The sequence below is a fragment of the Zeus faber genome (genome assembly GCF_960531495.2).
Source record: "Zeus faber genome assembly, chromosome: 2".
Lineage (NCBI taxonomy): Eukaryota > Metazoa > Chordata > Actinopteri > Zeiformes > Zeidae > Zeus > Zeus faber.
In genome coordinates this window covers 47,868,259-47,880,758 of record NC_137189.1, presented here as the reverse complement: position 1 = coordinate 47,880,758, position 12,500 = coordinate 47,868,259, and the positions used below count along the sequence as shown (strand labels likewise).

Genomic DNA, 12,500 nt, shown 5'->3' with positions numbered 1-12,500 from the left:
CTCTCGGCTGGGGGAATGTCAGGGAGGTGGGGTGCTGAGGAGCGAACTGGGACGGTGATTTTGGCGATGATGGGGAAATCAGCGGCCGGGGGTGAGGAGGACATTCGCTCAGTGTCGTCCATGGAGCCCTCACTCCTCAGCGGGGCTCCTTGGTTTCTGCCCTTCCCTAGCTTGTCACCGCTCGCAACTCCGCTCAGTTCTACAGCGCTCATGTCCCTGACTATCTGTCCATACATCCGCTCCTCCTTCACCCGTTTCTGCTGCTTGGTCTCGAAGAAGAGCTCCAGGGAGCTGGCGGGGGACAGCATGCGCTTGCTGCCGCCGATCCCTGAGCCCGAGGCGTCAGTGGTGGAGATGGTGCCTGAGGTCAACGACAGCGGAATCCCAGTGTTCAGGTGCTGCCCCGCCAGCGGCTCCTGAGACTTCCAGAGTGAGTGGCGGAGTCCTGCCCCATCAGGCTGCCCCAGGAAATGAGCTAGGTTGAATCCCGAACTGGTGATGCCCCCGGTGATTCCTCCGGGCGGCTTGGTGATGCTGCCGACACCCATCGGTGGAGATGCGCCACTGTCATCAGGCCTGGCTAGCCCTCCCATGTGCCCAGGTGGGCCTTGGTGAGTTAACTGGCTAACGCTGGTGTACATAACACTACCAAAGGATGGCACGCGGGTCTGGAGCCGCACAGGGACCAGAACGCCAAGCTGGGAGGCCTGGGAGCCCAGGTTCTGGGTGGCGAAGATGGGCTGGATCTGCTGGAGCAGTGTGGAGGAGATGGTGGAGAGCGAGAGCTTGGGGGAGAGAGCACGGAACATTTGTTGCTGTTGTTGACCATGAGGAGAACTTCTGGATGGGTAAGAAGCAGAATACATCGGAGTGTCTGAGCCCTCTGATTGGCTGCCAGCGGGCTGCTGGTCATGGAGCTGGTGCAGGCCGTGGAGTGTGTGAGTGGGTAGGCTGCCAGGCGCTCTGACGTGGAGGTTATGGTGCTGCTGGGTCTGTAAAGCCTGATGCTGTCTGGGCCGCTGCCCAGCCTCTTGGCCCCAGAACATCCCCGGCTGCTGGAATGACAGGTAGGGAAGAGCACTCTGGTACTGCTGCATCATGTCCTTGCTCATGACCTCCTGTCCGGGAGGTTCTCCTTCAGAGGAGGAGCCCTGCGTCTGCAAGCGATGCTGCTGGGGCCTGTGGGGGAACAAGAAAGTTAGCAGTATTATTCATATGATTAACTATGACATTAAAAACAATAATCAGATCAAAATTGTTATTATTGATATGAGTGATAATACAAGTATAGTAGTAGTAGTTAAAAGTAGTTGTGGCAGTAAACATTTGCAGTAATAATAGTAATACAGGTGAGAGCTACCTTTCTTAGTTTGAGCAAAATGTCAAACCTATACCCAAACTTATCCATCTCTGCCCTTATACCTTGACCAAACCTAATACCCTTGATACTCTAAATCACCGACATCACTGTAACCCCACAGGCCAACGAACATTACAGTCTCAAACCTTAAATTGAACAAATTCATTACAATCAACGTATGTAAATCTCGCAAAAGATCCAACAAAATTGCCTTCCGGCCACGCCCAGTCCTCACCTCTGGTAGGGGGGTTCGTCCTGGAGGCTGTCTTCACTGATACTCTGCTGGAGCAGATGCTGGTGGTGAGTGCCCTGGCCTGGAAAAAAAAAATAAACCACAACATGAATCAACTGTAGGGGTGTTGCAATCTGACTTCCAACTGCATTTTGCCTGCAAAATCTTCAAATTCCGATACCTATCCTGATGTTTAGTGTCACTACCAGGCAGGTGTACTTAGTAGTACAGCTTGATTGCTATTTGACCGTCAAGGATATTGTAACGGCTTAATTTATTGTAAGTACATTTTAAATATCATCAAACAGATTACTGATCCGCAAATATCAAAACCACTAATGTGATTTAGATTGGAGGTCAATTTATCAGAGCATCCCACTGCAACACACGACAATGTACAATGCATTTTGTTGTGTATGTTTTCTGTTTATTTCACAGTGAAACAAACGGTTTATTCTTTCAATTTTCTTTTTTTTTCATTAAAATCTTCTAAGAGTTTGGATGATACTTAACATGTGGGTGTGTGTGTGATTTAGAAATATTTTCTTGAACCTTACTGTATGTTTATGTAACACACATGCAATTACTGTAAAATCAAAACAACATCATACTGTATCCTATTATATTGTGTCGTGGTTGTTTTATATTAACTCACCACTACATCCGCTGCCGGTTCTCTTGGTTCTGTTAGCCACGTCTGCGCCTCCGGGTGTTGGTCCTCCCTGGTTGAGCCAGAGTCTGTGTTCTGACCCCTCCTGTTTGATGGAAGACTCCGGCCCGCCTGGTTCCTGGGGGGCGCCTTCCGGGTAAACACTAAGCGAAGCCTTAAAATGAATCGAGCGACACAGCAATGGGCAAATGAATGGATTAACACTATTTCGGTGACATCATTTATGATTTAATGAAAAAGAGAGAGGCCGACAAGAGAACAGGGCATGGTCATTTCCCTACCTGTCGGACTAGGTAGCCTCGCCTGCGCTCCTTCATGGCAGAAGCGCTGCAGTACATCTCTCCCTGTCTGGAGCCCGGCGACAGGCTGCCGTAGTCGAAGGACTTGCTCCGCATTTCAGGGAACTCGGTGGCCAGCGCACAGGGGGCCTGCTCCGACGACGACCTCCTCATTTCCCTCTGTTGGTGGTGGCTGGAATGGATGCTGCCCGGTACAGTCAGGAATTCCGACTGCTTGCTTCCCCCTCCCACGCCACCGGGGATCTGAGAATCATCCTGAATGCAACCATATCCAAACACAAGGATTTGGTTAAACAAAAAAAAGGAAAACCAGTGCAATGGAGAGCTATTGTGGTAAAGAGATAAAATTTACAAGCAAATAATAAAATAAATTAAATTTTACTGTGTTAGTCTATTTTTGCAGTGTTTTAATATTCTGTTTAATAATAATAAGCCTGTATGTACACAATAGTGTAAAAGAAAGGATGGGATAAGCTCTTAAAACTACTGTTATACACAGGAGGCCGTTGTTGATCTCTTAAGTTAAGTCTGTATCTGTACTCCATTTTTAACAAGAGGTGCCTACCTGCTTGGTGGGGGAGGCTGATTTGAGGCCCTCCTCTCGGTCGAAGGACATGGAGAAGGAGGAGGAGTGGGATAGGTTACTCTCCTGACTCGGGCTGCGGGAGAGGCTGGTGCAGGTCGACTCGAAGCTCGACTCCCCAGAAGAGTGATCGATGTCTGTCAGGCGAAGCCGCTTCTTCTTTGGTGGAAGCTTCTCCGACGGCATCTGGGAGAGAGTGTCACTTCTCTGTGGTAGCTGGAACTCCTCCACCATGTGGGGCTGCTGCTGCTGCGGCTTCTCCTGCCTCTCCGGCTCGAAGGACATCACAGCTTCCGCATCCTTCTCGGGCTTGTCTGGTTCCTCTGTGACCCTAATCTCGGGGACCTGGATGTTGGGCTGCCGAACCAATTTGTGGGAGATGTTGTAGGGCTGGCCGGGAGAGGCGGCAGCCGAAGAGGAGAGCGAGGCGAGGTCGCTGTCACTTTGAGGCTGCTGTTCCATGCTCTCCGTCCTCAGCAGGGCGGACTCAGGGCTCAGCGCGTCCTCGTAGATCTCTGTATCTGACTGCTCAGACAACTGGCTGGACAGAGCTTTGTCTGCAGAATGGTAGCCCGGCTGGTCAAAGGACTCTGACTTCTCAAAGGAATTGGGTCTGCTTAGGGAGTTGGTGTGCTGGATGACCGATATGACATTTCCAGCTGCCTTCCTGCCCTCAGAGTCAGGGAGAAGAGTCATGTCATCTGAGCACATGCTGGCGCAGGTGTCGAAGCTGTCGGACTGACTGTGAGCACTGTACAAAGAGCCCTTTCCAGTTGGGGTGCCCCTCGACCCATCCAGGCTGCCCTGCTTAGAGTCATAGTCCCCTAGCATCTCCACTGACCCACTGCAGCTGCTGTCACACTGGCCTGGGCTGTCCTCCTCATCGCCAACACTCTTCTCCTTCCTTCGTTTCCTTGTTGCCATCTCAGACATCCCCACTTTAGTGCCATAGGGGCTAAAGGCAACATGCTCTGGGATACCTGGGCTGCGCTCACCCATCTTTAATCCCACAGAGGTGGCCACATTCTTTGGTACGTGGCCGTAGAGCTCAGCCTCGACTCCGTGGGCCTCATGGGCTGCGTGCTCAAAGGCAGCCTGTCTCCTGAGCCTACGCCCCGCTGGATAGAAAACATCGTCCGATGTAATCATCTCATCGAAGGAGTGGCTGACTCTGATCCCTGGGGGCAAACTGAGGTTCGTGGGGGAGGAGGTTGGCATTGAGTTACTCCTAATTAGTGTCCCAGAGTCTGTAGGAGGCTCGAGTAGCCCTGTGCTACTCTGGCAGGGGCCTGTTGGATATTGCTTGGGATCCCCGGAAATGCCTCCATCCCCCCTTAAAAATATATGATCTTCTGCTATCTTCCCCATGTCTAGAATAGCACCAGACTGCTTGAGGCTAACCAAACTATTTGGGTCTGCTGAGTCCATGGTGCCAGCCATTAACACTGTCATAGACTGCCTGGATCGGGAGTTTGGTCGGTAGTACCAAGTCCGGCCAAACATGATCTCTTCATATGACTTGGCGTTGGTGTTGGGTGGGCTGATCTGCTGCTCGGCACTCTCAGAGCGGGAGAAGTATCCAGAGTCGGTGCTGCCTTTGCTGTGGGGGCTGAGGAGGTTCTGGGGCTGGGACTGGATCGAGTCGGATTCCTGTCCTATCTTCTCTGTCAGCCTCAAGGCCAAACGCTGTTTAATGGTTGGGGACTCGTCTGACAGGTTTCCAACTGCTCCAGCCAGGGAACCTGCCATGTGGTGTGAAGCCTTCATGTCTGGAAAAGGGGGGCATTCCATCCCGGGAGAGGGAACCCCTCCTGTCTTTGGGACGATAAGGATAGGCACCTTAATGGATCCCATGGACAGCTGTTCAGCCGAGTCAGCATAAGCTGGCTCTATGCCACCTAGACAGAAGGGCAGAGTGAAGACAGGAAGTAGCAAAAAAAATGTAAGAAACGGTTGGAATAAAGTTGAGTGAAAGAGAATAGATTATCAAAGTCAAAAATAGTCAAAAATGCACATTCATAGAATAATTTAAGGCAATTTGCCTTACATAAGAAGGCTGAAATGAATTTGCTACTCATTCATTTCTACTCACACAAGTCCTGGCTTTATATGCATTTGAAAAAGACGTAAGTCCATAAAACAATTAATTTTTTGGCTGCATAAAATATATGTGAAACAGACGAGATGAGATGTTAAATAGATGAGTCCAAAAAAAAAAATACAACAAACCAACAGACAGACAAACTAATAAATACAAAATAAATGAAATAACATAACTTGTAAGGTATTAAGTTTGAGCAGGTTCATCTCATATTCACAAGAAATTATCATATAATTGTAATTGACCAGAAACAATGTTACTTCACACCAGAGAACAAACCTATCATAGGTGTGGGAATATCTGGAGGGATGGATTTTAATTGTTTTGATGCGAAATAGTCAAATCACCTGCTCTCTTATCAGCTTCGAAGGAGATCTGCGGACTTCCTTTGCCTGTCAGCATGGTGGATCCCTCTACTCCCTCCTCATCAGTGTCAGTGCTCTGTTCGCCGTCAGAGTGAACCTCTGCCTCTCCAACGAAAGACGCCTGGTCCAGATCCCCGCCGCGGGCCGCAGCCAGCTCCGAAAACGGCACTAGCCCAGCCTTGATGGCGTGGGCGTGGGACTTGCGGTGCTTGTAAAGGTTACTCTTGGTTTTGAAAGAGAAGCCGCAGGGTACGCAGGGATAGGGCCTCTCTCCGGTATGAGAGCGGATGTGTTTCTTCAGGACACTGGGCTTGGCGCACGCACGGCCACAGTAGTGACAGATATACTTACCGGGCTTTTTTGGCTTTGGCTCCTTCTTGCCGTAGCCCTCCTCACCAGGCTCTGGGCCCGACTGTGAATACTGTCCAAAGGAGCTGGGTAAACTAGGGGATTTCTGCCGAGGAAACCTCCCTCCAGCTGCTCCATGTTGGTGGGGGTGTCCCGGGTGCCCTACGGGGTATAGGTCATCCGAGGGCAGCTGCCCAGCGAAGGGCCAGGCGTGAGGCTCAAGGCCCGGTTGGGGTTTGGCTCCTGAGAGGAAGCGGTCCGTCTGAGGGTGCTGGGGATATGGCTGGCCCAGCTGAAAGGAGTATCCCCGTGGGAATCCCTGCGTAAAGGGACTCTGGGGGTCTTGAGATGGTGGACCTCCCATGCCCCTGACCGCAGAAGAACCGGATAGCAGCTTTCCAGAATTGCCGGTATACTTCTGCTGGGTTGCAGAGGCAGCGGCACCACCGCTGCATGGCAGACTCTCACGGTGGGAATGCCGCTTTGCCTCTGGGTCAGCAAAAGTGTTTCGTTTTGCAGATGCGGAGGGCTCGGATACCCACTTCCTTTGCAAAGGCACCTTCTCCCTTACCACATCCTTGCTTGGGCATTTCTGACCCCCGGCCGCTGATTCACGAGATTGCATTTTCCTGATTCTCTTTTGCCAGCTGGGGTTAGGATTATTGGGGTTGGGAATATGGGGTTTGGTGCGCTGGGCAGAAGTTCTGGAATTTTAGAAGGTTCTAGAGCTGCCAGACATGACAGCTTGAGGTTTCCAGTCCCGCCTAGGAGCTCAGAAGGAACTGCAAGTGTCTGTCCATGCCTGCGGCGTATTGGTCGGCTAATCTAGGATTAAAACAGGAAGTGGAACTAAAGGTGGAGCTTCAGAGAAAAACATCTGAACAGTTACTCTCTGTCAGCCGTTTTGTAAACCCACTGTGGTCGCACTGACGAGTCTCCCTGTCCAGTTCATCCAAAGGCTGAAGAATCCTCTGGGTCAAGAGAAAGAAGGAGAGAGAAGTCAAAATGCGGTCTGGGACCTTAGTTCCACGGAAAGGAAATGACCAATTACTAGCCATAAAATGAAGGCAAATTGAAGGCTTGTCAATAGGATTCTGTATCAAGTATAACATGAATACACATGTTAAGAGAGTTACCTTCTCGAGCCAAAAGATAAAATATGAAGTTGGACTGGATCAAGTTAAGCAAAGCCAAACAATCAGAATTTATGAAAATCTCAATACTAACCTGTTCAGTAAAAAGTGCTTGAAGATTCTCCTCTCAAATCATCCAGCGGCCTCTGGCTACGATCCTTCGGAGACCTGCGACGTAAACAAAGATAACAAGAGAGAGAGGGACATTTAGCCCCTTTGTCAACGCGTCCTACAAATCCCCATTCTCGCCAACTGCGCCGTGATGTCGCTTTGGAGTCGCGGTTCAAGTGCTGCCCTATCCGAGACACCTGCCTCTCGGAAAATGGCGGGCTGGCGCTGAAAATAAAGGTCTGCCCCCCATCTGCGTTGGGGCTTCCAGGGCGATGCAGCGAGGCGGTCTGAGTGGAATAAGAGACAAACTTTTCCCCGAGTTTTTTCAGTGTGTTTCTGTCCGAGTGCGAGCGAGTGTTTGGACAAGTTTCTACATAGTTAGTGGAATCCATCTGTGTATGTGACACCCCCCCCCCCCCCCGCTTCCACCCACCACTCCCTTCTTCCCTCAGTCGAGTGAGTCACCGTTGTGAAGCAGACCCACGCTGTTCCTTAAAAACATAAAAAAAAGAGGTATAAATAGCAGCGTGGAAGTGACGTAGGGCCCCGTGTGCGTGTGGGCGTCCAGAAAAGGGCAAGTCAAACAGAAGCCACCAGCGCGAGCACCTTCCCTTCCTCCTCCTGGCGTCGCTTGTTTCGTTCAACCCGCGGCGGCTGTGTACACACACCTGTATCGATGCACCGGCACAGGCACGGCGCGCGCGCCCACACCGGAGAGAGTGCACACACAAGTGCTGGACAAGACCAGGCCCTATGCACATACTGTACATAGGCACACAAATCACAGACCCGCGCAAACACAAACACCGATACTGTACATACACGCTGATACGCAGCGGTAAGCACACACATCCATGAAACGTACGCAAACAAACCACTCCTGAATCAACAGCGTTTCCACTGCCTATTGTCTTTTTTTTTTTTTATCCAAAGCTGCTCCGACAACACATTCGCAATATAAGTGGCGATGGCACCGATCCGATACCCGTTATCAGTGTCAGGCAGATAGCGGCAAAAAAAAAAAGACAAGAGCGGGATCCCGTCCTCAAACAGATCCGGCCTGGAAACTTTAACAAAGCGAAACATACGAAAGCACTTCAAGAAGCTTTGCCCAGGGCAAAAATGATTGAGGTTGCTGAGAAGGAGAAGGAGAATGGTTTTAGAGAGTTACGTGGCGGAGCAAAGATATGGGATTGGAATCGGTGCCGGCAGATTTTCATCCGTGTCGGATTAGAAAAAGGGTTTTGTGACAACTCTAAATACACACTGAACACTGAAAGAATCGCAGTGCATCGAATTAGAAGCAAGATGATACTGCAACTTGAGGTTCCTGCCAGCTGCCATTGCTGCCACACACACACACAGTAAACATTGCAGATTTCAGGTTGACACTATGTGTGTTGGGGTGTGTGTGTGTGTGTTTTTTCTGTTGTTTAATGTTTCCTAACCACCCAAACACCTGCTACACACACACACACACACACACACACACACACACACGCACACAAACACACACACACACACACACGCACACACCCAAGCTTGCTGAAGCTGCATATTTTCTTTCTCCATATTTCCTCATCTCTGCGTTCTTATTGTCTCCCTTCCGCTTAGATTGCGACACAAACACACACACACACACACACCACACACCACACACACACACACACACACACACACACACACACACACACACACACACACACACACACTGGGGCCTCTGTGCTGGTAAGTAGCGCTTGGTGACGTGTGTCTGGGGAACCAACGTGAGATCTAAAAATAGGAAAACAGAGAGACATGCAGTATTTTTAGCCTCGGGTACATTAACTTGGGGCTATCTTGTGTTTGTGTAAGTGCGAGCCGCACACACACACACACACACACACACACACACACACACACACACACACACACACACACACACACACACACACACACACACACACATACCAACCATGCTGTGTGCAAACACACAACTTTGGAAAAAACCCACAAAAACATGGAAAGCCCCATATACACATTTCCACACGGACACAATCAACATAGACACACACGCACATGCACACACATGCACACACACACATGCACACACACACACACACACACACACACACAAACACAAAGACACACACAGCGAAGGCATTACCTCTGGGCTGTGTAATGTTTTCTTGTTTTCCATGCTGTTAAGAGGGCAGGAATGTCAAGTGAAAGCCATGGAAAGAGGGCGGGACCTTCTCCCAGAAACCTGTGTGTGATTGGCTCCGGCCGCCGTCCGTCACACACCTCGGATCGGCGGGCCGCCAAGCTGCCAAACTGCCAAACTCTGAGCGAAGACCTGACCGAATGTGGTGTGCGTTTGGAGACAAGAGGCCGCAGCGCCTCACAGTCGGACGGGAGGGAGAAGAATAGAATACGAGACCCGTCAAAAAAAACCATCCCTCGAGAGGCGGCGGCGGAGACGCGTCATCAGCCCAAAAACACTAACAAGACCCCAGGTCAAGGTTCCCGAAAAGGGGTCTAGGAAGGACCACTTTTTATTTGGCTATTTTTGTGTTGTTTTTCAAGTTTTCTTTGGATATATATATATATATATATCCATATAATGACACATAATCATTAAAAAATACGCAATTGTTAAAAAAAAGTATTCTGATGATATACAGAATAAGTATATTCTGAATTGTTCTGAAAACGGTGACATTGCATGAATTACTTAAGCATTGTCAATTAAAAGTTCATTCATGGGCCACTTCAAAGCCACCTGCAGGCCGGATGTGGCCCTTGGGCCTGTGGTTCGGGGCCCCCAGGCCTTGAGGGTCCCAGCAGGTGTTTTTGACCCTAGTGGGGGTGGGATCAGCAGTCTGAATCTGGGCCGGTGGGCGTGTAACCTCGCGTAAGGTTTGACCCCGTTTGGGAGCGAGGGAGGAAGGTGGTGGAAGGTGGAGGAAGGTGGAGGAGTGGGCGTTCACAGTGAATGACTTACATAAAGCTGCATTCATAGCAACACCACCCCCCCGTTCCACTCTCTCTCTCTCTCTCTCTCTCTCTCTCTCTCCTTCCCTCCCTCGCTCGCTCCCTCGTTCAACCCGTTGGTGCGTAGGAGAGACGTAGCCACAGGCACTGGCAGTGTGTGTGTGTGTGTGTGTGTGTGTGTGTGTGTGTGTGTGTGTGTGTGTGTGTGTGTGTGTGTGTACAAGTGTATATGCGTAAGCCACTACATGCTACGATATTTATGAATACCTGTGTGGGATCAGTGTGTGTAAGAGCTGGTGTGTGGTTAAGTGTGTATATGTGAGTTACTATACGTGAGCATGAATGTGAAGGACGTGTGTGTGTGTGTGTGTGTGTGTGTGTGTGTGTGTGTGTTGGATCAAGATCCTCTTTACAAAACTCAAAGCACATAACCATGGATTAAAATAGCGAGGCTGACACTGGCTTCCACAGAGTGTGTTCTAAATAAGCGCAGTTACAAAAAAAAAAAAAAAAAAAGAAGGGTTACCTAACACGGTGGATTTAAACACGGGGAAGTGGGGGAGGATTATATCAGTCACCTCTAGACCCCAACTCCAATCAAAGCACCCAAAACCGGCATCTCCAGAAAAAGACGTGAGTCAGCGGGGAGCGTGGCGGCGGCGGGCCGAGCCCGGCTCGGCGAGAAAATAAAACGATCCGGAGCCGACGGGGGATCGACAGGGGATAAGGAAAACACGGAAGGACCCGACGCGGCGAGACGCGCCCCGGAGAGGAGGACGGAAGCCGGGTCCGTCCTGCATCACCACCGCACGCCAGGGCTGGGGGCTACGTGGAGGTTGTTCTGCTCTGGTTCCGTGCTAAACCCCCCAGTGCCGTTGTCATTATAATTGCTAAAGCAGCTAAACAGCCCGGAAAAATTTTGAGGAAAAAACATACAATCAAATAGAATCCAAAAAAATGGGAAGAATTTGTATTTGAATATATATATTTTTAATAAAGTAAAAAAAAAATGAAAGTAAAAATACAATTAAAAAATGAAGTATTTATTCTGAATATATATATAATTTTAGTAAAATAAAAAATGTAAGTAAAAATAAGATTAAAAAGTGAAGTATTTGTTTTAAATATATATATTTTAAATAAAATAAAAAAATGAAAGTAAAAATACAATGAAAAATGAAGTATTTCTTTTGAATTTATATATTTTTTAATAAAATAAAAAAAAATTAAAGTAAAAATACAATTAAAAAAATAAAAAACACACCGTCGTCGCTCCAAATGAACCTCCAGATGCAGGTTTTAGGGTCTTTCATTCCACATCATGTGGTTTGATGTCATACTTAACATACAGTACATTTGAAAGCGATGACGTCGTCTCTGCTGGGTGGATTACTCTGCAAGTCTCGGAATTCCATTCAAAGTTGCAGCCGTGTTTTTTTCCGCCCCAACATCTGGGTTTACACTTGTCTTTGCTCCAAGACCGTCACTGTATTTTCTCCAACTTGTGACTTCTGACAGTCGATCAGTTTGTTTTTCCGACTACTACACCGAGCGACGCTGATGATCACACTCACCTTCCACCTGCTGCACGTGTCCCATCTCGGCATTTTTTTGCCGGGGAAGGCGGACCCCGCCACCAACAATGGAGACGGCAAACAGAGGCAGGGCAGGCAGAACGCTGACACATTGGATGCCTGTTTCTCATTGAGCGGCAGCTAAAAAATTATCAAATATGGGATTTGTTTTCCCTACCAAATAACATTATGGATTACCACTTTAATGTGGTGAACCTCAGTTGGATCGTTTTATGCGGGGAACAAATGAGCATGTGTTACGTTTACCTAATAAATAAAGGTGGTCTTACGGTTTGTAGTTTGATATGCTTGTCCACGTGTGTGTGTGTATATGTGTGTGTGTTTGTGTGTGTGTGTGTGTGTTTGTGTGTGTGTGTATGTGTGTATGTGTGTCTGTGTGTGTGTGTGTGTGTGTGTGTGTGTTAGCTTGTCTGTGTGTGTGTGTGTGTGTGTGTGTGTGTGTCTGTGTGTGTTGATTCTGCTACAGCAGTTATTGACGTTGCTTAGCTCGAGAAAGTGACAATAATAAATAGTCAACATTTGAGAAAGCAGTATTAATCCTAACTGCTAAACCCCGGCGCTATGACATTCCAACGTCATGAGCTTTATCCTTGTTCCGGTTGCAAGAAATTCGTATTTCACAATGAAGGCTTAGCGACTGTAAGCTGCAATCAATACATTTCCAACTAACTTGGGGAGCGAGGAACCAACTTTTATTGTTCGAAAGGTCAATATTTAATCCTGATTGGAT

The 12,500-nt window shown here is 48.7% G+C and overlaps 1 protein-coding gene across 1 annotated transcript in view; it reads right to left on the bottom strand.

Annotated features, from left to right (window-relative positions):
* hivep2a (HIVEP zinc finger 2a) overlaps positions 1–6,583 on the bottom strand; it is a gene marked incomplete at its 5' end in the record, with an annotated part of 25,988 nt that extends 19,405 nt beyond the window's left edge. The window contains 6 exons of the mRNA XM_080023949.1: positions 1–1,179; positions 1,596–1,674; positions 2,248–2,416; positions 2,544–2,816; positions 3,127–5,042; positions 5,593–6,583. The exon at positions 1–1,179 is cut by the window's left edge and continues 541 nt beyond it. Of these exons, the coding sequence (XP_079880075.1) occupies positions 1–1,179; positions 1,596–1,674; positions 2,248–2,416; positions 2,544–2,816; positions 3,127–5,042; positions 5,593–6,583 (4,607 nt within the window). The remainder of the gene's footprint in view (positions 1,180–1,595; positions 1,675–2,247; positions 2,417–2,543; positions 2,817–3,126; positions 5,043–5,592) is intronic.
* Between the last annotated feature and the right edge of the window lie 5,917 nt (positions 6,584–12,500).